The sequence below is a fragment of the Salmo salar genome, chromosome 09 (assembly GCF_965601325.2).
Source record: "Salmo salar chromosome 09, fSalSal1, whole genome shotgun sequence".
NCBI classification, from domain to species: domain Eukaryota; kingdom Metazoa; phylum Chordata; class Actinopteri; order Salmoniformes; family Salmonidae; genus Salmo; species Salmo salar.
The window spans coordinates 87,162,114-87,190,046 of record NC_138299.1 but is presented as its reverse complement, the minus strand read 5'-3'; the positions used below and the strand labels follow the sequence as shown (position 1 = coordinate 87,190,046).

Here is a 27,933-nt window from a genome sequence, read left to right as displayed (position 1 = left end):
AACACAGTTATTATCCCTTGCTCTTCCATGTTGTGCCGTTGCCCAGATTAAAGTGGTGGACAACGGGAGACCCCAAAGGTCCTCTACCTGTCGGCTGCACATTGAGTGGATCGTGAGGCCTGAGCCCTCCTCTGAGCCCTTGGTGTTTGAAGAGACCTCCCTCGCCTTCTCTGTCATGGAGACTGACCCAGTGGCTCACATGGTGGGGGTCATCTCCACCCAACCCATAGACTCACCTGTCTGGTTCCAAATCACAGGTAACCTGTAACACACATTTGTTTTTCCAGACTCACCTGTCTGGTTCCAAATCACAGGTAACCTGTAACACACATTTGTTTTTCCAGACTCACCTGTCTGCATCGAAATTACAGGAATCCAGCACATTAATCCTTTCCCAGGCAGAAAATATGTGAATGTGGGTTACTATTGTTGATATCACCATTATTCTGTAAAAACTTGAGCTGCTATCTTGAAATCTTTAGGCTTACTTTCCCAAAGGTTTGCTAGGTAACAGCCCCTGTCAGAAATAAGGCTTGCTAGGTAACAACCCCTGTTAAACGTAAGGCTTGCTAAGTAACAACCCCAGTTAGAAGTAAGGCTTGCTAGGTAACAACCCCTGTTAGACGTCGTTCACTTCTCTTTCTCTTTACCTCTTCTCCTGCACTAATTAACTGTCCTACAACTGACACCTTGCTCTCTCTTCTGTTCTGCTCCTCCAATCCAACTCTCCTCTTTCTCTCACCCTCTTTGGATTTCTCTTTAATTGGCAAGGAGACATGCACGCTAAAGAAGTGTTTCACATCGCTCAAATGGCTTGCGACTTGACGTGTACTACAGAAGGTATCTGCTGCAGAGATTACCCAGATCTTGTTATCTACCTCCTGTTCTTTGTTAGGCTTTGTGATGCTTTCTCAGAATGCCCAACTTGTACAGATTTCATAGAAAAATGTAACATCGTTGATTAAATCAAATTGTGTATGTCTATTTTTGACATTTTTCCACTCTTGTGGTGTTATCAAATAGAATAATATTAAATAGGATTATATGGGTTTACTCTTAAGCATAGAAGACAATGCATCCAAAAAAAGCTCAATATGCCTCCTGTTGAGAGAAAGGGAAACGTTAATTTAATCCACTGTCACTTCTCATTACGCTGATAACAGGTGGCAACGCTGACAGCCGCTTCGATATAGGCAAGGGCAGTGGAACCGTCATTTTAGCCAAACCCCTCCATGCAGAACCAAAATCAAATTACAGCCTGACAGTGGAGGCAACAGATGGAAACAGATACATCAGCACCCAGGTAATTCACGACACTGAAAAACACAGGACTGAATATATTTTTTTTACAGATAACTCCTGCCATATGGGTGCCATGCTAGCATCCAGGGAATGCCGTCTTGTCACACTGCCGAATGACAAATGAGTTGGCTTTTGGATTTTTATGTATATCTTCCAACGTATTTTAAATGATTCAGAGATATTGTAAAGCAGGGGTTGGCAACAGGCCTACTGGGCAAAACCGGCCCGTAAAGGGATTATTTAGGGGGCAATGTTTTTAGTAAAAAACTTTATTTTGAATAAAAGTATTCTAATGAATAAAAAAAGAGACGTGATCGTGTCTCAATGTAATTAAGGTATGAAATGATTATTTTCAAATAAAATTGATTTTTGGGCTTAGTTGTGGTCAATTTGCAGTGTACAAATTATTATAATTATGTTGCGTCCCCCCGACTATACTTAACAAAAATATAAACGCAGCATGCAACAATTTCAAATATTTTTACTGAGTTATCAGTCAATTAAAATAAACTCATTAGGTCCTAATCTATGGATTTCACATGACTAGGCAGGGGTGCAGCCATCGGTAGACCTGGGAGGGCATAGGCCGACCTACTTGGGAGCCAGGCCCAGCCAATTAGAATGATTTTTTTCCCCAGAAAATGGTGTTATTACAGACAGAAATACTCCTCAGTTTCATCAGCTGTCTGGGTGGCTGGTCTCAGAAGATCCTGCAGGTGAAGCCGGATGTGGAGGTCCTGGGCTGGTTGGGCGGTTGTGAGGCCGGTTGTACATACTGCCAAATTCTCTAAAATTACATTGGGAGGCGGCTTATGGTAGAGAAATTAACATTAAATTCTCTGGCAACAGCTCTGGTGGACATTCCTGTAGTCAGCATGCCAATTGCACGCTCCCTCAAACCTTGAGTCATTGATGGCATTGTGTTGTGTGACAAAATGCACATTTTATAGTGGCCTTTTATTGTCCCCAGCGTAAGGTGCACCTGTATAATGATCATACTGTTTAATCAGCTTCTTGATATGCCACACCTGTCAGGTGGATGGAATATCTTGGCAAAGGAGAAATTCTCACTAACAGGGATGTAAACAAATGTGTGCAGAAAATGTTAGAGAAGTAAGCTTTTTGTGCATAGGAACATTTCTGGGATCTTTTATTTCACCTCATGAAACATGGGACCAACACTACATGTTGCGTTTATATTTTTGTTCAGTATAGTTGTAAAATGTTAAATGCAATAAATCAGTGAAGACTGACATTAGGGAATCAAAAAGAAGAAGCACTAGCTATAATGTTGTGGGCCTTAGGCTGCAACCTTTTAAGAGATTTCATATACTGCACACATTACCTTGAGATCAAGGCAATTTTATCTAGCTAAGGTTTGTGTTGAGTGATCGGCATCAAATACATATACCTCCTTGTTCCTACAGCCACAACATCCTCAGGCCGTCCATGTGTGCTTGTTGTTGGTGGAGGATCTGTAGGTGTGTGTGCACATAAATGGCATGCATCACCATGACCAACTGCCTGGGGTGAAGCGATTGGTTAGACAGGGAATGACATTCACTGTTTTGTTATGGTTCAGTTTCAGTCTCAGTTTCAGTGTCTCTGGTTCCAGAGAAATTCCACCATGAAATGATAATCATGAGCTGCATACTAAATGGCACCCTATTCCTTATATAGTAGTGCACTACATTAGGGATAGGCTGTCATCGTGGACGCACACATGGCCTTCATATGGTTTTAAAGGTCCAGGTTTAGAGAATTGTTTACCCAAGCGGTTTTATTGCAATCTAGACATCTGCCAAACACCCAATCAATTTCTTCATTTGTTTGTTTGTAGTGACTTTTTCTCTAAAAAGCACATTTATTTATGGCAATTTCTACCTCAGTATAACACTACCATATGTTCCTGCACATAATGCCGTTGAGTCACATCTCTTTCCCCTCTTATGTGGGTTTATGGAGTATGGAACTAATGTTGAAAATAGCTACAGTACCAAAATATTGGACATTCAAACAGGATCTTAGAAGTGAACACTTTTAGTGCTGATTCCACTCAGGAAACAAGGGAAGACTATTTTAAATATAAAAGTGTAATGCATGACAGCAATGAAGATGTCCGCACTTAAAGCTTACTGTTAAGTTCATTTGCAAGATGTTGGAAATCGGTGCAACAAATACTTACACAGCAATGCATACTGTTATTTTCATTTGCATACTGTTGTAACTAAATGCATTTTGAAACAAACAGCCTCTTTTCAATTTGCAGTATGTTGGAAATTGGTGCAACAAATACACAGCCTCTGTCTTCATTTACCTAGGTGTTCATCAAAGTGATTGACACCAACAACCACCGGCCCCAGTTCTCTCAGCCCCAGTATGAGGTCAGCATCCCAGAGGACACAGCACCAGAATCAGGCATTCTGCAGCTCAGTGCCACAGACAGAGACCAGAGGAACAAGCTAACCTTCACTCTGCTGAGCAGCACTGATCTCTTCAGCCAGAGGAGGTTCAGGCTGGACCCTGGGACGGGACAGCTCTACAACACAGAACCGCTGGACCACGAGGTCATGAACAAACACACCCTCACTGTCATGGTAAGACGACATGAGGGATCTACCGCCACACCCTCACTGTCATGGTAAGACGACATGAGGGATCTACCGCCACACCCTCACTGTCATGGTAAGACGACATGAGGGATCTACCGCCACGCCCTCACTGTCATGGTAAGACAACATGAGGGATCTACCGCCACACCCTCACTGTCATGGTAAGACGACATGAGGGATCTACCGCCACACCCTCACTGTCATGGTAAGACGACATGAGGGATCTACCGCCACACCCTCACTGTCATGGTAAGGCGACATGAGGGATCTACCACCACGCCCTCACTGTCATGGTAAGGCGACATGAGGGATCTACCGCCACGCCCTCACTGTCATGGTAAGACAACATGAGGGATCTACCGCCACGCCCTCACTGTCATGGTAAGACAACATGAGGGATCTACCGCCACGCCCTCACTGTCACGGTAAGGCGACATGAGGGATCTACCGCCACGCCCTCACTGTCATGGTAAGACGACATGAGGGATCTACCGCCACGCCCTCACTGTCATGGTAAGACAACACTAGGTATTTAATGTGGCTTTGTCCCAGATGGCACCCTATTCCCTTTATGGTGCACTACTTTTGACCATGGCCCACAAAAGTAGTGCACTATATAGGGAGAAGGGTGCTATTATTTGGAACGCACAATGAGTCATGTATCACTCATAACACGCAAATCAGGCTGATAAACAAGCCTTTCAAATCAGATCAAATCAAGCTGATTAACAAGCCTTTCAAATCAGATCAAATCAAGCTGACAAACAAGCCTTTCAGATAAAATCAAGCGGATAAACAGGCCTTTCTGTGTCACTGTGTGGATGTCTTGGTTGATGTTTTGTTTGAGAAACAGGTCTGTAGGAATAACTGGTACAGTGTAGCACCTACCCATGTGTGATATGTCTTATATGAGTACTGTGATCCATGTGTTTTCCAGGTGTGTGATGATTGTGTGCCTTTAAAGTGTAACCTGGTCAGAGTGATAGTTAACGTGGAGGACACCAATGATAACACCCCCTGGTTCACCAGCCCCCGGTACTCAGGCCAGGTGTTTGAGTCAGCTGCTGTGGGATCAGCTGTACTTCAAGTTACTGCTCAGGATCGAGACAGAGGAAGCAATGCAGAGATCAGCTACATCATAGAGTCAGGTACAGTACTGTTCCTACCACACTGTTGAAACCATGACTCTCTGTGTACCATGACTTTTTAGTCTTTGACTATTAATTAATAACTACAGTACACCAGACTGTAGAATAACAATCCATGCTGTTACTAATATTTTTGTTTTTACTCTCTTTTGCTGTTTTCCCTTCACAGGGAACGAGGACAACATGTTTGCTATCGACCTAGTCCTGGGGACCATTACAGTGGCTAAGGAGCTAGATCGTGATGACAAGAGTCAGTTTGAGCTGGCTGTAAAGGCGTCAGACAGAGGAGCGCCTCCACTGAGTGCGGTGACAGCAGTACGTATAGCTGTCACTGTGCCAGATAACACCAGGCCCAGGTTCCCTGAGGAGGAGATCTCAGCTGTTATCAGTGAGACAGCCCCTGTAGGGAGCTTAGTTACTCTGGTCTCTGCCTCCAGTCACTCTTCTGTCCTCTACCAGATCAGAGAGGGAAATGTCAACAACGCCTTCGATATCAATCCAACCTCTGGGGTTGTTGTCACTCAGAGGCTGTTGGACTATGAGAGTGTGTCTTCATATAGACTGACAGTGCAGGCCACCAACATGGCAGAGATGGTGAACTATGTTACAGTCCTTATTCACCTCAAAGATGAGAATGACAACAGTCCAGTGTTCACACAGACAGAGTTCAGAGGAGTTGTCAGTGAGTCCGCCCCTGTTAACAGTATGGTGCTAACCAATGGAAAGTCTCCTCTGGTTATCCAAGCCACTGATGCTGACAGTGATCTGAATGGCAGGCTGGTCTACCAGATTGTAGAGCCCTATGCCCTTGACTACTTCGCCATTGACTCCAGCACCGGAGCCATTCGCACTGTCACTGGCCTGGATTATGAGCAGAGGTCAGAGTTCAACTTCACTGTGCAGGTCCATGACAGTGGAAAGCCACAACTTTTCTCTGAGACCATAGCCTATGTCACCATCCACATCACTGATGTCAATGATTGCCCCCCAACATTCAGCCAAGACGTGTTTGAGACGTCTGTCATAGTGCCAACCTACAGTGGAGTGAAGGTGATTTCTATAAACGCCACTGATCTGGATTCAGAAGCTGGTTCCAAACTGCTGTTCTCTATCTCAGATGGAAACATAGGAGGTCAATTCATGATTGATCCCAAGTCAGGCGTTATTTCTGTTTTGAATCCAGCCCAGTTGCGAAATGGATACGAGTTGACAGTCAGAGTGTCTGATGGGAAGTTCACCAAGACTGCCATGGTCAAAATTAACATAAGAGAGAATCAGAACAAGGATCTGGCGTTTGCCAAGGACCTGTATACTGTCTCTCTACCAGAGAACTCATCTGAGAGGAAAACCCTGGCTGTGGTGACTGCTGCGAGAAAAAGGTTAAACGAACCTCTGTTTTACACCATCCTGAACCCACAGGGGAGGTTTGAAATTGGACACACCTCTGGTGTGCTGTTTACGACTGGAGTACCTTTCGATCGAGAGGAACAGGATACGTTTGAGATCGTTGTGGAGGTGACGAAGGAACACAGATCCTCAGGGGTGGCTCATGCTCTTGTGGTGGTGACCATTGAAGATGTAAATGACAATGAGCCTGTGTTCGTGGGACTCCCCTACTCAGCCCTGGTGCAGTTAGATTCAGCAGTGGGTCAGGTTGTCAGGCAGATAACCACAGTGGATAAAGACATTGGTAGGAATGCTGAGATCAAATACCAGCTGAAAGAAGACTGGGGATATTTTCAGATCAGCCCCTCAGGGGAAATCTCACTCAAAAGGACCATTCACCCAGAAGACGTTGACACTAAGTTTGCAATCAGCGTCATCGCTAAAGACAGAGGGGACCCGTCTCTCTCGGCAACAGTGGAGGTGGCGGTGACAGTGGTGAACAAAGCCGTACCTGTGTTTGAAAAATCATCCTATGACATAGTTATACCAGAGGATGTTCCATTAGACACCTCCTTTGTGAAGATCCAGGCCAATGCTTCAGAGGGACCAAGGACTGTCTATAGCATCTCTAAGGGAGACCCTTTAGGTCAGTTCTCCATTAGTTTCATCACTGGTGTCATCCATGTTGTACAGCCGTTGGACTACGAGACCCACCCAGCATACAGACTTAGTATCCGAGCCTCAGACTCACTTACAGGGGCTCACTCTGAAGTTTTCCTTGACATTATCTTGGAGGACGTCAATGATAATGCACCGACTTTCAAAGAGAGGTTATATGAGGCTAGTGTGTCTGAGTTGGCTGACATTGACTCGTCAGTGTTACAGGTGTCTGCCACAGACTCAGACTCGGGCAACAACAAAGTGCTGTTTTACCAGTTAGTGGAGGAGGGGGGTGGCTCCTCAGATTACTTCACCATTGACCAAGACAGTGGGGTGATCATAACATCTGGCCTGTTAGACTTTGAGGTGGGACCACAACATAGGTTGGTGGTCAGAGCTGTGGATGGGGGTGTCCCTGCCCAATCCAGTGAGGTCCCAGTCATCATCTCAGTGACAGACATCAATGACAACCCACCAGTCTTCACACAGCATCTGTATAAGGCTATGGTCAGCCAGCTGGCCCAAAGGGGTCATTTTGTAGCCTGTGTGAGGACCTCTGATGCTGACCTGTCAGACACTAACCACCTGGAGTACTCCCTACTCTCTGGCAATGAGGACTCCAGCTTCACCATCGACGGAAGGAGTGGAGAGATTGTCATATCGAAATACCGCAAGCTGAACAGGGAGACACTCTATAACCTCAGTGTGTCTGTGTCTGATGGGCTTTATAGTAGTGTATGTAACGTACAGGTCACAGTGGTCACTTCTAACCTCCACAGCCCCTCTTTCTCACACACTGACTCTGTTGTAGAGCTGTTGGAGAACTCACCTGTTGGCACGTTGGTCACTCAAGTCACAGCTACCGATAAAGATCTTGGAGTGTATGGCAAGGTGACATATTACATAGTGAATGATGTCGCAAAGGACAGATTCACTATCAATGAAAATGGGGAGATTTTTACTGTGGAAAGCTTAGACAGAGAGAATGTAATCAGTAACCTAATCTCTATTAGTCTGATGGCTAAAGATGGAGGGGGAAAGCTAGGCTTCACCTCTGTCAACGTGATCCTGACTGATGTTAACGATAACGCTCCTCAGTTCAGGGCAGCAGAATACAATGCCAATATTCCCAGGGATGTCTCTGAAGGAACTGTCATAGTCAGAGTTACTGCTGTGGACGCAGATGAAGGCAGCAATGCTGACATCACTTACACTGTAGAATCTGAGGTGGGAGGTTTTGACATACATCCTCTCAATGGTGATATAATTGCCAAAAACAAATTTACAGCTTATACAAATGACCTCTTTTCCTTTTATGTGAGTGCTAAAGACGCTGGAGATCCACCGAAAAAAACTTTGGTGCCAGTATACATCAGACTACTGCCCAAGGAGGTGACCGTGCCAAAACTAGTTGAGTTACAGAAGAGATGGTCAGTCAGTGAGGGTCTTCCTATAGGTTCTGAGATTGATGTCATCCAAGAGAGTGAGCAGCTTTTGATATACAACCTTGTTAAGGGCAGCACCCCTGAGAGCAACCAAGACCAAGTCTTCGTTGTCAACACAGACACAGGGAAGCTCAAACTAGCCAAACGTCTTGACTTTGAAACCACTAAATGGTACCTGCTGACTCTGCAGGCACAGGGCGACCTAGAGGACATTGATGTGATTACTACTGCCCAACTCCATATTCAGGTACAGGACGTCAACGATAACAGTCCACAGTTTGAATCGGACTCTTACAGATCATTTGTTGTTGAGAACCTACCTAAAGGGACCTCAGTGATTCAGGTGAGAGCTACTGATCTAGACTCAGGAGTGAACGGCCAGGTTACCTACAGTCTGGACCAGTATCAAAACTCTGTAGAGGTCCTGGGGATGTTTGCTGTGGATGGAGAGTCAGGGTGGGTCACAACCCTGAAGGAGCTGGACCGGGAGCGGCATGACCAGTACTCAGTAGCAGTACTGGCTACAGACAGAGGGCATGACGGGAGGCTGAATACCGCTGCCACGGTGGAGGTGACGGTGGTAGACGTGAATGACAATCCTATGCGCTTCACGGCGGAGGTGTTCAGGGCCAGCGTCAGTGAGGACATCCCCGTTCCTAGCAGGGCCATAGCAGTCCTGAGGACCACCGACAGAGACTCTGAAGACCTCAACAAGCCAATCTGCTGTTTCATCACAGGTACTCTAGCTGGCTTGAGTAAACAGATTGTCTTTGAATTACAGAATGTCACAGGGATGTTTCAGTTGCTTTGGATAATTTTGCAAGATTGTTTTTTACCCTGAATGTGAAATTTATTTTGCCTCTCCCAGGAGGTGATCCACGGGCTCAGTTTGACCTGGAGCACTCTCAGGGGGAGTGGAGGGTGGTGGTGAGGAGAGCTCTGGACAGGGAGGAGAGGGACAGTTACCTCCTGAACGTCACTGCTTCCGACGGAACGTCTGTGACCACAGCCACTGTGGAGATCAGTGTCCTCGATGCAAACGACAACAGTCCTGTCTGTGAGAGGGTAAGGGTTGGGCAGTGCAAAACAAGAACAATCCTGTCTGTGAGAGGGTAAGGGTTGGGCAGTGCAGTTGAGAACTGTCCTGTCTGTGAGAGGGTAAGGGTTGGGCAGTGCAAAACGACAACAGTCCTGTCTGTGAGAGGGTAAGGGTTGGGCAGTGTAAAATGACAACAGTCCTGTCTGTGAGAGGGTAAGGGTTGGGCAGTGCAAAACGACAACAGTCCTGTCTGTGAGAGGGTAAGGGTTGGGCAGTGCAAAACGACAACAGTCCTGTCTGTGAGAGGGTAAGGGTTGGGCAGTGCAAAACGACAACAGTCCTGTCTGTGAGAGGGTAAGGGTTGGGCAGTGCAAAACGACAACAGTCCTGTCTGTGAGAGGGTAAGGGTTGGGCAGTGCAAAACGACAACAGTCCTGTCTGTGAGAGGGTAAGGGTTGGGCAGTGCAAAACGACAACAGTCCTGTCTGTGAGAGGGTAAGGGTTGGGCAGTACAAAGGCACTTAGAGAACATACTGTAACAGAGTGAAAGTACTTTTAAACAAAATGACCCTACGAAGTTTCTATGTAATATGAAGTCCTGTGAAGTTTCTTTGTAATATGACATTTCTATGTAATACGAAGTCCAAAGTTTATATGTATTTTGTTGAGTTTCTTACAGAGTTGTTTACTTCATGTAACGTCCATGACTCCTCTACAGGCTCTCTATGCCCAGACAGTCCCTGAGAACACTCCTGAAGGGAGGCTGGTCCTGCAAGTCTCTGCCACTGATGCAGACATCCAATCCAACGCTCAGATCTCGTACACTCTCTCTGGAGATGGAGCTGATTACTTTAGCATTGAATCAGACACAGGTACTGTATATCAATCAAACATATAATCATCATGTTTGGAGAAAATTGTTCACCAAATGTTACTAGTAAATGTTCTAAGAGTGGAGCCTGTAGAACCTAAGACGTAATTGTCTGTGCTGTGTGTATTCTGAAGGCCGGGTGAGAACCCTGTTGCCGTTGGACCGTGAGGAGAGGGATGTGTACAGTCTATTGGTGCAAGCGGAGGACGGAGGACAGCGTTACTGCCAGGCTAATGTGGTGATAACAGTGGGAGATGTCAACGATAACGCTCCTGAGTTCACAGCTGACCCCTACCCTGTCACTGTCTTTGAGAACACTGAGATAAACGCGTATGTGGCACGGCTACAGGCCACTGATCTGGATGCAGGTAAGAGGAATTAACTTGCCAAAAAGTATTCATGTTATGATAAGATATATCCTGTTATTAGACAGAACTAATGTAATAAATGTGCGGCAATAATTACGATTTACGGCTCAATTAGAATAGATATGCTGATGCAATGAATAAAGAGCCTTGAGAAAAGTCCTAATTCACATTCAAAAGAAATGGTTGGTGTGGTATACCTTTTGAAATTAGTCTTGCAGAAGTTTCCAAAGTCATAATGAACGTGTAAGCGCTGGTTGCTCTTTGTTGCAAGCAGTCAATTATGTAGTAAGACAGAGAATGAGGTCTATGCTTTATCCTGGTATTAACGGAAGACACACACACATACAAACACAAAATAACACTGCCCAGACTGATGGAATTATTAAACTGGAAAAAGATTGCTTTGATGATAAACTGACAATGTTATTTAGTCTGTTATTGACAGTAGTCCTTTCCTCTTAACAGTCAAGCCCAAATATTCCTCGAAATTCAATTAAACACCGGCAAGCTGTGTAAATAATATTTCCTCTCCAACCAACCAAGCTACAGGAAAACAACAACAAAAGAATGAAAGACTTCCTCTATATGGACTTAATGCAGTGAGTGATTGATACGGACAGTGCTTTTGTCCATTGGTCCTCAGCAATACGAGTATAAAGAGATGGTATCCACTATACATAGTTTGTTTCAGTCAACAGCCCTAACCAAGGTGAAAACACACCCACACATGGTCTATATATATATATACACTGCTCAAAAAATAAAGGGAACACTAAAATAACACATCCTAGATCTGAATGAATGAAATAATCTTATTAAATACTTTTTTCTTTACATAGTTGAATGTGCTGACAACAAAATCACACAAAAATAATCAATGGAAATCCAATTTATCAACCCATGGAGGTCTGGATTTGGAGTCACACTCAAAATTAAAGTGGAAAACCACACTACAGGCTGATCCAACTTTGATGTAATGTCCTTAAAACAAGTCAAAATGAGGCTCAGTAGTGTGTGTGGCCTCCACGTGCCTGTATGACCTCCCTACAACGCCTGGGCATGCTCCTGAGGTGGCGGATGGTCTCCTGAGGGATCTCCTCCCAGACCTGGACTAAAGCATCCGCCAACTCCTGGACAGTCTGTGGTGCAACGTGGCGTTGGTGGATGGAGCGAGACATGATGTCCCAGATGTGCTCAATTGGATTCAGGTCTGGGGAGTGGGCGGGCCAGTCCATAGCATCAATGCCTTCCTCTTGCAGGAACTGCTGACACACTCCAGCTACATGTGGTCTAGCATTGTCTTGCATTAGGAGGAACCCAGGGCCAACCGCACCAGCATATGTTCTCACAAGGGGTCTGAGGATCTCATCTCGGTACCTAATGGCAGTCAGGCTACCTCTGGCGAGCACATAGAGGGCTGTGCGGCCCCCCAAAGAATTGCCACCCCACACCATGACTGACCCACCGCCAAACCGGTCATGCTAAAGGATGTTGCAGGCAGCATAACGTTCTCCACGGCGTCTCCAGACTCTGTCACGTCTGTCACATGTGCTCAGTGTGAACCTGCTTTCATCTGTGAAGAGCACAGGGCGCCAGTGGCGAATTTGCCAATCTTGGTGTTCTCTGGCAAATTTACATTTACATTTAAGTCATTTAGCAGACGCTCTTATCCAGAGCGACTTACAAATTGGTGCATTCACCTTATAATATCCAGTGGAACAACCACTTTACAATAGTGCATCTAAATCTTTAAGGGGGGGTTAGAAGGATTACTTTATCCTATCCCAGGTATTCCTTAAAGAGGTGGGGTTTCAGGTGACTCCGGAAGGTGGTGATTGACTCCGCTGTCCTGGCGTCGTGAGGGAGCTTGTTCCACCATTGGGGTGCCAGAGCAGCGAACAGTTTTGACTTGGCTGAGCGGGAACTGTGCTTCCTCAGAGGTAGGGAGGCGAGCAGGCCAGAGGTGGATGAACGCAGTGCCCTTGTTTGGGTGTAGGGCCTGATCAGAGCCTGAAGGTACGGAGGTGCCGTTCCCCTCACAGCTCCATAGGCAAGCACCATGGTCTTGTAGCGGATGCGAGCTTCGACTGGAAGCCAGTGGAGAGAGCGGAGGAGTGGGGTGACGTGAGAGAACTTGGGAAGGTTGAACACCAGACGGGCTGCGGCGTTCTGGATGAGTTGTAGGGGTTTAATGGCACAGGCAGGGAGCCCAGCCAACAACGAGTTGCAGTAATCCAGACGGGAGATGACAAGTGCCTGGATTAGGACCTGCGCCGCTTCCTGTGTGAGGCAGGGTCGTACTCTGCGAATGTTGTAGAGCATGAACCTACAGGATCGGGTCACCGCCTTGATGTTAGTGGAGAACGACAGGGTGTTGTCCAGGGTCACGCCGAGGCTCTTAGCACTCTGGGAGGAGGACACAAATGCCAAACCTCCTGCACGGTGTTGGGCTGTAAGCACAACCCCCACCTGTGGACGTCGGGCCCTCATACCACCCTCATGGAGTCTGTTTCTGACCGTTTGAGCAGACACATGCACATTTGTGGCCTGCTGGAGGTCATTTTGCAGGGCTCTGGCAGTGCTCCTCCTGCTCCTCCTTGCACAAAGGTGGAGGTAGCGGTCCTGCTGCTCGGTTGTTGCCCTCCTACGTCTCCTGATGTACTGGCCTGTCTCCTGGTAGCGCCTCCATGCTCTGGACACTACGCTGACAGACACAGCAAACCTTCTTGCCACAGCTCGCATTGATGTGCCATCCTGGATGAGCTGCACTACCTGAGCCACTTGTGTGGGTTGTAGACTCCGTCTCATGCTACCACTAGAGTGAAAGCACCGCCAGCATTCAAAAGTGACCAAAATATCAGCCAGGAAGCAAAGGAACTGAGAAGTGGTCTGTGGTTACCACCTGCAGAACCACTCCTTTATTGGGGGTGTCTTGTTAATTGCCTATAATTTCCACCTGTTGTCTATTCCATTTGCACAACAGCATGTGAAATGTATTGTCAATCAGTGTTGCTTCCTAAGTGGACAGTTTGATTTCACAGAAGTGTGATTGACTTGGAGTTACATTGTGTTGTTTAAGTGTTCCCTTTATTTTTTGGAGCAGTATATATACAGTGAGGGAAAAAGTATTTGATCCTGCTGATTTTGTACGTTTGCCCACTGGCAAAGAAATGATCAGTCTATAATTTTAATGGTAGGTTTATTTGAACAGTGAGAGACAGAATAACAACCCAAAAAATCCAGAAAAAAACGCATGTCAAAAATGTTATAAAATGATTTGCATTTTAATGAGGGAAATAAGTATTTGACCACCTCTCAATCAGAAAGATTTCTGGCTCCCAGGTGTCTTTTATACAGGTAACGAGCTGAGATTAGGAGCACACTCTTAAAGGGAGTGCTCCTAATCTCAGTTTGTTCCCTGTATAAAAGACACCTGTCCACAGAAGCAATCAATCAATCAGATTCCAAACTCTCCACCATGGCCAAGACCAAAGAGCTTTCCAAGGATGTCAGGGACAAGATTGTAGACCTACACAAGGCTGGAATGGGCTACAAGACCATCGCCAAGCAGCTTGGTGAGAAGGTGACAACAGTTGGTGCGACTATTCGCAAATGGAAGAAACACAAAAGAACTGTCAATCTCCCTCGGCCTGAGGCTCCATGCAAGATCTCACCTCGTGGAGTTGCAATGATCATGAGAACGGTGAGGAATCAGCCCTGAACTACACGGGAGGATCTTGGCAATGATCTCAAGGCAGCTGGGACCACAGTCACCAAGAAAACAATTGGTAACACACTACGCCGTGAAGGACTGAAACCCTACAGCGCCCGCAAGGTCCCCCTGCTCAAGAAAGCACATATACATGCCCGTCTGAAGTTTGCCAATGAACATCTGATTCAGAGGACAACTGGGTGAAAGTGTTGTGGTCAGATGAGACCAAAATGGGGCTCTTTGGCATCAACTCAACTCGCCATGTTTGGAGGAGGAGGAATGCTGCCTATGACCCCAAGAACACCATCCCCACCGTCAAACATGGAGGTGGAATCATTATGCTTTGGGGGTGTTTTTCTGCTAAGGGGACAGGCCAACTTCACCGCATCAAAGGGACGATGGACGGGGCCATGTACCGTCAAATCTTGGGTGAGAACCTCCTTCCCTCAGCCAGGGCATTGAAAATGGGTCGTGGATAGGTATTCCAGCATGACAATGACCCAAAACACACGGCCAAGGCAACAAAGGAGTGGCTCAAGAAGAAGCATATTAAGGTCCTGGAGTGGCCTAGCCAGTCTCCAGACCTTAATCCCATAGAAAATCTGTGGAGGGAGCTGAAGGTTCGAGTTGCCAAATGTCAGCTTTGAAACCTTAATGACTTGGAGAAGATCTGCAAAGAGGAGTGGGACAAAATCCCTCCTGAGATGTGTGCAAACCTGGTGGCCAACTACAAGAAACGTCTGACCTCTGTGATTGCCAACAAGGGTTTTGCCACCAAGTACTAAGTCATGTTTTGCAGAGGGGTCAAATACTTATTTCCCTCATTAAAATGCAAATAATTTTATAACATTTTTTATATGTGTTTTTCTGGATTTTTTTGTTGTTATTCTGTCTCTCACTGTTCAAATAAACCTACCATAAAAATTATAGACTGATCATTTCTTTGTCAGTGGGCAAATGTACAAAATCAGCAGGGGATCAAATACTTTTTTCCCTCACTGTATATATATATATATACAGTCTATATTTTAAAACACTTGCACTTGTAATTTCATACTAGTATCTACTTTGCTGATTACTACTTTGAGGGAAAATGTACTTACAATGACTGTGAAATGTGGTTCTCTCACCTAGCTATCCTAAGATGAATGCACTAACTTAAGTCACGCTGGATATGACACTCTATTTATTCCCTATTTAGTTCCCTACTTTTGTCAAAAGTAGTGTATTATGTAGTAGGGAATAGGGAGGGTGCCATTTGGGACGCAGCCTTTGGTTCTGTTCCCAGCAGAAAGAGTTTACTGTATGATGATGTAGTTGTGCAACAACAGTGTTGTTGTGTGGATTTACAACAAATTGTAGCTATTTGTTCCAATATACCTCTAATTGACCTCTTACTGGTGCTTTTCAGCACTTCATATTGAGAAAATATTGCTTTGCCTGGATATTTCTCCATGGACTCCTACCTTGGACTTTCCGTATCTCCATTGGTGCCTGCTGTGATAGAGAGCCAGACAGACTTTAATCTGTGATAAGAGTTGTTATGCAGCATACTCCTCTCTTTCTTTGGTTGCATCATAAATGGCGGGAGTTGGGTTTAATTTGTGATGCCTGCCTGGCTGTATTCATCAGGGCCTGTTGTTGTGAGGCATTCATGTCACGCTCCAGCTGGGCCTCTATCATAAACAACCATATTGTGTACAGTCGTGGCCAAAATTTTTGAGAATGACACAAATATTAATTTTCACAAAGTCTGCTGCCTCAGTTTGTATGATGGAAATTTGCATATATTCCAGCATGTATGAAGAGTGATCAGATGAATTGCAATTAATTGCAAAGTCCCTCTTTGCCATGCAAATGAACTGAATCCCCAAATACATTTCCACTGCATTTCAGCCCTGCCACAAAAGGACCAGCTAACATCATGTCAGTGATTCTCTCGTTAACACAGGTGTGAGTGTTGACGAGGACAAGGCTGGAGATCACTCTGTCATGCTGATTGAGTTTGAATAACAGACTGGAAGCTTCAAAAGGAGGGTGGTGCTTGGAATCATTGTTCTTCCTCTGTCATCCATGGTTACCTGCAAGGAAACACATGCCGTCATCATTGCTTTGCACAAAAATGGCTTCACAGGCAAGGATATTGCTGCCAGTAAGATTGCACCTAAATCAACTATTTATCGGATCATCAAGAACTTCAAGAAGAGTGGTTCAATTGTTGTGAAGAAGGCTTCAGGGCGCCCAAGAAAGTCCAGCAAGCGCCAGGACCATCTCCTAAAGTTGATTCAGCTGCGGGATCGGGGCACCACCAGTACAGAGCTTGCTCAAGAATGGCAGCAGGCAGGTGTGAGTGCATCTACAAGCACAGTGAGGCGATGACTTTTGGAGGATGGCTTGGTGTCAAGAAGGGCAGCAAAGAAGCCACTTCTCTCCAGGAAAAACATCAGGGACAGACTGATATTCTGCAAAAGGTACAGGGATTGAACTGCTGAGGACTGGGGTAAAGTCATTGTCTCTGATGAATCCCCTTTCCGATTGTTTGGGGCATCCGGAAAAAAGCTTGTCCGGAGAAGACAAGGTGAGCGCTACCATCAGTCCTGTGTCATGCCAACAGTAAAGCATCCTAAGACCATTCATGTGTCGGGTTGCTTCTCAGCCAAGGGAGTGGGCTCACTCACAATTATGCCTAAGAACACAGCCATGAATAAAGAATGGTACCAACACATCCTCCGAGAGCAACTTCTCCCAACCATCCAGGAACAGTTTGGTGATGAACAATGCCTTTTCCAGCATGATGGAGCACCTTGCCATAAGGCAAAAGTGATAACTAAGTGGCTCGGGGAACAAAGCATCGATATTTTGGGTCCATGGCCAGCAAACTCCCCAGACCTTAATCCCATTGAGAACTTGTGGTCAATCCTCAAGAGGCGGGTGGACAAACAAAAACCCACAAATTCTGACAAACTCCAAGCATTGATTATGCAAGAATGGGCTGCCATCAGTCAGGATGTGGCCCAGAAGTTAATTGACAGCATGCCAGGGCGGATTGCAGAGGTCTTGAAAAAGAAGGGTCAACAATGCAAATATTGACTCTTTGCATCAACTTCATGTAATTGTCAATAAAAGCCTTTGACACTTATGAAATGCTTGTAATTATACTTCAGTATTCCATAGTAACATCTGACAAAAATATCTAAAGACACTGAAGCAGCAAACTTTGTGGAAATTAATATTTGTGTCATTCTCAAAACTTTTGGCCACGACTGTACGCTAATCACAGACCTAAACACAGAACTGCCCAGAGGATGTCCATGTCATCACAGACAGACTCTCTCACTGGTCTCAATAACGCGCATCGTTCAGGATCAGTTAATGAAATGCCTTGTCATCTGATGACTCTAGAGGTCGTTGAGATCATGGAGAGATTTGGCCCCAATTCACTCAGCTGTCGTGCAGTTATCTTAACAAATGACTGCGGTCAGATATAGTATGCTGGATATGCTTGGGCTGGGCAAGCTCTGGTCAAAACGCCATTGACCTCCCATTTCATCTGGGTTGTTCATGTAGGATAGAGTGGAGATGGCTGTGCGTTTATGGGTTAAACTTTCTGTCCCTCTCTAGGAAACAACAACAGGATCCTGTATTCCTTTGAGGACTCAGCTGATGGCCGGTTCTCCATCCAGCAGCATTCAGGGCTGGTCCGTGTGGAGCGACCCCTGGTGAGGACCCAGGCTGGGTACACGCTGCGTGTCCGGGCCACAGACCAGGGCTCACCCAGAAGACTGTCCTCTGTCTGCTCCGTGCTGGTCTCTGTGCTCAGCGTCAACGACAAACCCCCAGCCTTCCAAAACAGGGACTATGGCGTCACGGTGTCAGAGGACGTCACCTTGGGGACCCAGGTGGTCAGGGTGTTTGCGGCTAGCGGAGACCCCAAGGCCACCGCTGACATCACCTACTCCATCATCAACGGCAACGAGCATGGGATGTTCAGCATGGACTCACACACCGGTAGCTATACTATAAATGTCATCTTTATTGTTTATGACATAAAATGAGGATTTCCATTGAAAATACTGTCCTAGTCATGTGAGTTTAGTGTCCCTTTACTGAGCGTATGTATGTGTGTCTACAGGTGACATATTTGTGACCAAGGCTCTGGATTATGAAGCGTCCCATGAGCACTATTTGACAGTACAGGCCTCGGAAAAAGGCAGGACGAGCCAAGGTGACATTGCCACGGTAACCATCTACTTGACAGATGTCAATGACAACTCTCCTATCTTCAGCCAGGAGGTGTACTCTGCTGTGATCAGTGAAGATACCGACATGGGCCTGACCATGTTGACGGTGAGTGTCCAGTGGTATTAAGGCCCCAATCACTATAAATGAAACATTTTCAAGCTTTGATTTGTACTCAAATGCTCTGTAGAAAGAAAGGGAAATCCTGCAGTGTCATTTTACTAGAAAACGTCTGATGCACTATTGTTACTATTGTTAACATGTCCATTCATGCACTCTGTTCTTTGTTGTTAAGGTGATGGCTGATGACATCGATGGTCCCTCCAACAATCACATCCACTTTTCAATCGTCAAGGGCAACCAAGCCGGGCCCTTCACCATAGACACGGTCAGCGGTGAGGTGAAGGTTGTTTGCCCGTTAGACCGAGAAAAGGTAGCTAACTAACTTTTCACATTCTTCCCATGTTCCTCTCATTCAACAGAGCACAATTAACACTCCAATTGTCACAGTTTGAAGTATTGGCAATGTTACAAGCCTCAATTGTTGTTAGTTGCTCACAAAGTCTAGAGTTGATTTTTTTCCACCCCTTTACTCTGTGTTTAACAAGGTGCCTGCATATACTCTGACGGTACTGGCATCAGACAGTGGGAGTCCATCCAGATCCAGCAGTGCCCTGGTCAACATTGACGTGTCGGATGTGAATGATAATGCGCCCGTGTTCTCTGAGGCCGACTACAGCCTTGTCATCAAGGTAAGACAGACAGGTCAGCGGTAGACATGCCACGGAGAGATGAGAGAGAGATTACATCCGACAACACTGACTACACTTCTTAAATGAAGTGAGGTTTAGCTGGAGGGTGCAAGTTAACTGAAGTTAATATGCCTCAGAAACGTTATTGGGTGCCATAGAGTTGCACTTGAAGCAGATGAGTGTAAGGAATAGTGTGAGGTACAGATACAGGATGTAAAGCTGAGAAGAGAAAGGATAAACGAGGGAGCTTCATTAAGCCTCTGAACAGTAGCTCCTGAATCAACATCGAAAGGCATGGATATGGAATCTCTCTCTCTCCCTCTCTCTCTCTCTCTCCATTCCTCTGTCCCCTTCTTTCTTTCCCCCCCTCTCTACCCCAGGAGAGTGTCCCAGTAGGGAGCAGTGTTCTCAAGCTGACTGTAACAGATAGGGATGCCTCCCACAACGGCCCCCCATTCTCCTTCACCATCCTTGGGGGAGATGAGGGAGGCTCCTTCCTAATAGACCCCCAGGGAACCCTCAGGACCACCACACTGCTGGACCGCACAGTAAAGGACCACTACATACTACATGCTCAGGTTGGACTACATTCACAAAATGCTAATTAGGCTAACAGTAGTATTACATTTTTCTGAAATGTGTTTTGTTCTTGATACAGTTAATTAATAGTTATAGATCAACCATTGAGGTGACTGAAGGGTGGTATATCTGCTGTCTGTATCAGGGAGCACCAGTAGGTTCACTGGACATGGCTATAAGCAAACAGGGAAACGCTCATCCAGAGGAGGCGCTCCTAGTGGCCGGGGACTTTAATGCGGGGAAACTTAAATCCGTTTTACCTCATTTACCTCAGCCAGGTCGCAGTTGCAAATGAGAACTTGTTCTCAACTAGCCTACCTGGTTAAATAAAATTTCTACCAGCGTGTTAAATGTGCAACCAGAGGGAAAAAAAAACTTGAGACCACCTGTACTCCACACACAGAGATGCGTACAAAGCTCTCCCTCGCCCTCCATTTGGCAAATCTGACCATAATTCTATCCTCCTGCCCAGTGAGACGAGCCTACCAGACGAGCTAAATAACTTCTATGCTCGCTTCGAAGCAAGTAACACTGAAACATGCATGAGAGCTGTTCCGGATGACTGTGTGATCACGCTCTCCATAGCCTATGTGAGTCAGACCTTTAAACAGGTCAACATTCACAAGGCCGCAGGGCCAGATGGATTACCAGGACGTGTACTCCGAGCATGCACTGACCAACTGGCAAGTGTCTTCACTGACATTTTCAACATGTCCCTGACTGAGTCTGTAATACCTACATGTTTGAAGCACACCACCATAGTCCCTGTGCCCAAAAACACAAAGGTAACCTGAATAAATGACTACCGACCCATAGCACTCACGTCTGTAGCCATGAAGGGCTTTGAAAAGCTGGTCATGGCTCACATCAACAACATTATCTCAGAAACCCTAGACCCACTCCAATTTGCATACCGCCCCAACAGATCTATAGATGATGATGCAATCTATAGATGATGCAATCTCTATTGCACTCCACACTGCCCTTTCCCACTGGAGAATGCTATCCTATGTGAGAATGCTATTCATCGACTACAGCTCAGCATTCAACACCATAGTGTCCTCAAAGCTCATCACTAAAGTAAGGACCCTGGGACTAAACACCTCCCTCTGCAACTGGATCCTGGACTTCCTGACGGGCCACCCCCAGGTGGTAAGGGTAGGTAACAACACAGCTGCCACCCTGATCTTCAACACAGGGGCCCCTCTGGGGCTGCGTGCTTAGTCCCCTCCTGTACTTCCTGTTCACTCATGACGGCATGGCCAGGCACGACTCCAATACCATCATTAAGTTTGCCGATGACACAACGGTGGTAGGCCTGATCACCGACAACGATGAGACAGCCTATAGGGAGGAGGTCAGCGACCGGACAACAACCTCTCCCTCAACGTGATCAAGACAAAGGAGATGATTGTGGACTACAGGAAAAGGAGGACCGAGCACTGCCCCATTCTCATCGACAGGGCTGTAGTTGAGCAGGTTGAGAGCTTCAAGTTCCTTGGTGTCCACATCACCAACAAACTATCATGTTCCAAACACACCAAGACAGTCGTGAAGAGGGCACGACAAAGCTTATTCCCCCTCAGGAGACTGAAAAGATTTGGCATGGGTCCTCAGATCCTCAAAGTTCTACAGCTGCACCATTGAGAGCATCCTGACTGGTTGCATCACTGCCTGGTATGGCAATTGCTCGGACTCTGACCGCAAGGCACTACAGAGGGTAGTGTGAACGGCCCAGTACATCACTGGGGCCAAGCTTCCTGCCATCCAGGACCTCTATACCAGGCGGTGTCAGAGGAAGGCCCTAAAAATGGTCAAATACACCCTAGTCATAGACTGTTCTCTCTGCTACCGCACCGCAAGCGGTACCGGAGCGCCAAGTCTAGGTCCAAAAGGCTTCTTAACAGCTTCTACCCCCAAGCCATAAGACTCCTGAACAGCTAATCAAATGGCTACCCAGGTTCAATCATTCCTGGAAACACAGGAATGGTTGAAGGGTCATATACCTGCTGTGTGTATCAGGGAGCACCAGTAGGTTCACCGGAAACACAGGAATGGTTGAAAGGGAATGGGGGATATCTAGTCAGTTGTACAACTGAATGCATTCAACTGAAATGTTTCTTCCGCATTTAACCCAACCCCTCTGAATCAGAGAGTTGCGGGGGGCTGCCTTAATCGACATCCACTTAATCGGCACCAGGGAATAGTGGAAGGGTAGTATACCTGCTGTCTGTATTAGGGAGCACCAGTAGGTTCACTGGAAACACAGGAATGGTTGTAAACTTCTGTGATCATAACAGAGTTTGTACAGATTGCCCTAATTCCAGTATTGATTTCCTCCTTTAATCTCAGAGTAGGTACAGATTGCCCTAATTCCAGTATTGATTTCCTCCTTTAATCTCAGAGTAGGTACAGATTGCCCTAATTCCAGTATTGATTTCCTCCTTTAATCTCAGAGTAGGTACAGATTGCCCTCATTCCAGTATTGATTTCCTCCTTTAATCTCAGAGTAGGTACAGATTGCCCTAATTCCAGTATTGATTTCCTCCTTTAATCTCAGAGTAGGTACAGATTGCCCTCATTCCAGTATTGATTTCCTCCTTTAATCTCAGAGTAGGTACAGATTGCCCTAATTCCAGTATTGATTTCCTCCTTTAATCCCAGAGTTTGTACAGATTGCCCTCATTCCGGTATTGATTCTGTCCTTTAATCGCAGAAGCAGCAGTGACTCAAAATCCACCAACTCCCCCCCCTCTGGTCAGCAATGGCACTTGCAAGCCTGTTATTTTATCCTCTTAACCTGAAGTGAGGAATTCAAGCACTGGGTAGTGATTATATTGATAGGTTGTAATAATGATGTTGTGGTTCTGTTGTGTTTCCTCAGGTGCTAGACAGTGGCAGACCACCAATCCTGGCCTCCACATTGATCAATATCAGGGTGATCCAAGAGAGCCTCCACCCCCCTGCTATCCTCCCCCTGGAGGTACTCATCTCCACCCCAGGAGAGGCCTACCCGGGTGGGGTGCTGGGTCAGATCCGAGCCACTGACCAGGACCTCTATGACTCCCTGACCTACAACCTCCAGCCCAATTTATCCAACACACTACTGTTCTCCCTGTCCCCCTCAGATGGCCGTCTGGTGACCCGGCCTGGTCACGTCCTCAGGCTGGGCCACTACCTGCTCAACGTCACCGTTACTGACGGACGCTTCACCACGGCAACCAGTGTCAGTGTGCACGTCCACCAGGTGACCAAGCGCATGCTGGAGAGCTCCGTGGCCGTCCGTCTGGCTGGGGTGGGCCCCGAGGAGTTCATAGGGGAGCACTGGAGGGGCTTCCTGAGGGCGCTGCGCATGGTGGCAGGGATCAAGAGGAGTGATGTTCAGCTCGTCAGTCTGCAGCCCTGTGAGCCCCCTGGTAGCCTGGATGTCCTGCTGGCTCTGGAGCGGTCACCTCCCGGTAGCCCCCTGACCACTACCAAGGACGGGATCCTCCTTCGTAAGCTCAATGCGTCTGTGGGTACAATCCAGGAGGTTACAGGCCTCCGCGTGGTCAGGGTGTTCAGGAAGCTATGTGCAGGCTTGGACTGTCCTGCCATGCTCTGTAGTGAGGTGGTCACCCTGGACCAGAACTTCCTGACCACCTACAGCACGGCTAGACTCAGCCTCATCACCCCGCCACATCACAGATCTGCTGTGTGCCTCTGTAAAGGTACACCACACCCCACACACCACGCATCACGCGTCACACACAACACCACACATCACACCTCACACATCACACCTCACATCACACTACACACCACACATCACACACCACACACCTCACATCACACCTCACACACCTCACATCAAACCACACACCTCACACACCTCACATCACACCTCACACACCTCACATCAAACCACACACCTCACATCACACCACACATCACAGTACACACCTGACATCACACCTCACATACCTCACAACAAACCACACACCTCACATCACAGTACACATCTCACATCACACCTCACACACCTCACATCAAACCACACACCTCACATCACAGTACACACCTCACATCAAACCACACACCTCACATCAAACCACACATCTCACATCACAGTACACACCTCACATCACACCTCACACACCTCACATCAAACCACACACCTCACCTCACATCACACCACACATCACAGTACACACCTCACATCACAGTACACACCTCACATCACAGTACACACCTCACATCACAGTACACACCTCACATCAAACCACACACCTCACATCAAACCACACACCTCACATCAAACCACACACCTCACATCAAACCACACATCTCACATCACAGTACACACCTCACAACACACCTCACATCAAACCACACACCTCACATCACAGTACACACCTCACATCACACCTCACACACCTCACATCAAACCACACACCTCACCTCACATCACACCACACATCACAGTACACACCTCACATCAAACCACACACCTCACATCAAACCACACAACTCACATCAAACCACACATCTCACATCACAGTACACACCTCACATCACACCTCACACACCTCACATCAAACCACACACCTCACATCAAACCACACATCTCACATCACAGTACACACCTCACATCACACCTCACATCAAACCACACACCTCACATCACACCACACATCACAGTACACACCTCACATCACACCTCACACATCTCACATCAAACCACACACCTCACATCACACCTCACATACCTCACAACAAACCACACACCTCACATCACAGTACACATCTCACATCACACCTCACACACCTCACATCAAACCACACACCTCACATCACACCTCACATCAAACCACACACCTCACATCACAGTACACACCTCACATCAAACCACACACCTCACATCAAACCACACACCTCACATCAAACCACACACCTCACATCACACCTCACACACCTCACATCAAACCACACACCTCACATCAAACCACACACCTCACATCACAGTACACACCTCACATCACAGTACACACCTCACATCACAGTACACACCTCACATCAAACCACACACCTCACATCACAGTACACACCTCACATCAAACCACACACCTCACATCAAACCACACACCTCACATCACACCTCACACACCTCACATCAAACCACACATCTCACATCACAGTACACACCTCACAACACACCTCACATCAAACCACACACCTCACATCACATCTCACACACCTCACATCAAACCACACATCTCACATCACAGTACACACCTCACATCAAACCACACACCTCACATCAAACCACACACCTCACATCAAACCACACATCTCACATCACAGTACACACCTCACATCACACCTCACACACCTCACATCAAACCACACACCTCACATCACACCACACATCACAGTACACACCTCACATCAAACCACACACCTCACATCAAACCACACACCTCACATCAAACCACACATCTCACATCACAGTACACACCTCACATCACACCTCACATCAAACCACACACCTCACATCACACCACACATCACAGTACACACCTCACATCACATCTCACACATCTCACATCAAACCACACACCTCACATCACACCTCACATACCTCACAACAAACCACACACCTCACATCACAGTACACATCTCACATCACACCTCACACACCTCACATCAAACCACACACCTCACATCACACCTCACATCAAACCACACACCTCACATCACAGTACACACCTCACATCAAACCACACACCTCACATCAAACCACACACCTCACATCACAGTACACACCTCACATCACAGTACACACCTCACATCAAACCACACACCTCACATCACACCTCACACACCTCACATCAAACCACACACCTCACATCACAGTACACACCTCACATCACAGTACACACCTCACATCAAACCACACACCTCACATCACAGTACACACCTCACATCAAACCACACACCTCACATCAAACCACACACCTCACATCACACCTCACACACCTCACATCAAACCACACATCTCACATCACAGTACACACCTCACAACACACCTCACATCAAACCACACACCTCACATCACACCTCACACACCTCACATCAAACCACACATCTCACATCACAGTACACACCTCACATCACACCTTACATCAAACCACACACCTCACATCACACCTCACACACCTCACACACCACCACACACCACATAACACACACCACACATCACACCACACACCTCACACACCACCACACACCACATAACACACACCACACATCACACCACACTCCACACATCACACACCAAACATCACACACCACCACACATCACATCACACACTACCACACCACACACCATCACACACCACACTACCACATCACACACCACACATCACTCATCACATATCGTCAAGTTATTGATAAAACAATAGAATCCAATACACTAGATTTCAGCCGCATCCCAAATGGCACCCTTTTCCCTACAAAAAGTAGTGCATTGTATAGGGAATGGAGTGCCATTTAGGATGTGTCCTCTCCCTCATTGTAATGATTTGATATGTTTGGTACTAGGTGGTGAGTGTCCTGTGTTGAAGCAGATCTGTGAGGGGAAGCCCTGTCCTGAGGGATGTGTGTCCAACCAAAGAGAGGGACCATACAGCTGTGTCTGTCCACCTGACCAACAGGGAGGCTGCTCAGGTACTGTCTGTCACTCAAACAACCAAACAGATCATCAACCAAGATAGTGTTTCAATGACTGTTTCTTTAGTCTAACTTTGCTTGACATAATTCTCACATTCAAGATGAATAGAATGGCTCCTGTTTCTTCAGATCCGATATAACCATTACTTCAGTCACCAGCAAAACAGATATTAGTAACAGAGATGTAAGATGTCACATAACTGATCCGTCTATATGTTATTTATAAACCACAGGAGGTCAGTTGCTATGGTTCAGTGGGAAGGGTTACATCAGGTACCGTCTGATGGAGAACCGCTATAGAGAGGAGATGAAACTGTCTCTCAGACTGAGAACCTTGTCCCACCATGCCACTCTCCTGTTTGCCAGAGGAACAGACTACTGCATTCTAGAGGTAGGTCTATAGATAAGTCCCAGATGGCACCTATTCCCTATATAGGGCTCTGGTCAATAGTAGTGCACTATAAAGTAGTAGGGGATAGGTCACAAGTTGCTGTTGGTTGTTCAGTTAGGAAAATCAAAAATTACATTTTAATAAAACAGGCCATAAACTCAGGATTTAAACTTTGAGAAGAAATGACAGTGAATACAGTCACTACAACACTAAACTGTACACATGTAGACACTCACATGTTTCATTGGAAAATAGTAAGTGTTTAGTCAGTATTCTCTAACATCACATTGTCTTGTGTTCAAAATGGCACCCTACTCCATCTACACAATTTATTAGGTACACCAATCTAGTCCCGGGTCGGACTCCCTGTATCCATGAAGAGGTGCACCTGGTCAGCAACAATGTTCAGTTACGCTGTGTAGTTCAAACGTTGCTCAATTGGTATGAAGGGACCTAACATTTGCCAGGAAAACATTCCCTACAACATTACACCACCGTCACCAGCCTGTACCGTTGACACCAGGCAGGATGGTCCATGGACTCATGCTGCTTACACCAAATTCTGACTCTGCCATCAGCATGACGCAACAGCAACCGGGATTCGTCAGACCAGGCAATGTTCTTCCACTCCTCAACTGTCCAGTGTTGGTGATGGCGTGCCCACTGGAGGGGCTCTTCTTGTTTTTAGCTGAGTGGAACCCGCTGTGGTCGTCTGCTG

General features: G+C 46.5%; 1 protein-coding gene across 1 annotated transcript in view; it reads left to right on the top strand.

Moving 5' to 3' along the window:
• fat1b (FAT atypical cadherin 1b) overlaps positions 1-27,933 on the top strand; it is a 56,565-nt gene that overhangs the window by 11,351 nt on the left and 17,281 nt on the right. The window contains exons 7-22 of the mRNA XM_082956014.1: positions 47-257; positions 1,164-1,303; positions 3,624-3,899; positions 4,852-5,062; positions 5,232-9,290; positions 9,422-9,618; positions 10,311-10,464; positions 10,598-10,831; positions 18,165-18,551; positions 18,676-18,890; positions 19,078-19,215; positions 19,391-19,534; positions 19,915-20,112; positions 22,998-23,823; positions 26,696-26,821; positions 27,058-27,215. Of these exons, the coding sequence (XP_082812140.1) occupies positions 47-257; positions 1,164-1,303; positions 3,624-3,899; positions 4,852-5,062; positions 5,232-9,290; positions 9,422-9,618; positions 10,311-10,464; positions 10,598-10,831; positions 18,165-18,551; positions 18,676-18,890; positions 19,078-19,215; positions 19,391-19,534; positions 19,915-20,112; positions 22,998-23,823; positions 26,696-26,821; positions 27,058-27,215 (7,674 nt within the window). The remainder of the gene's footprint in view (positions 1-46; positions 258-1,163; positions 1,304-3,623; positions 3,900-4,851; positions 5,063-5,231; positions 9,291-9,421; positions 9,619-10,310; positions 10,465-10,597; positions 10,832-18,164; positions 18,552-18,675; positions 18,891-19,077; positions 19,216-19,390; positions 19,535-19,914; positions 20,113-22,997; positions 23,824-26,695; positions 26,822-27,057; positions 27,216-27,933) is intronic.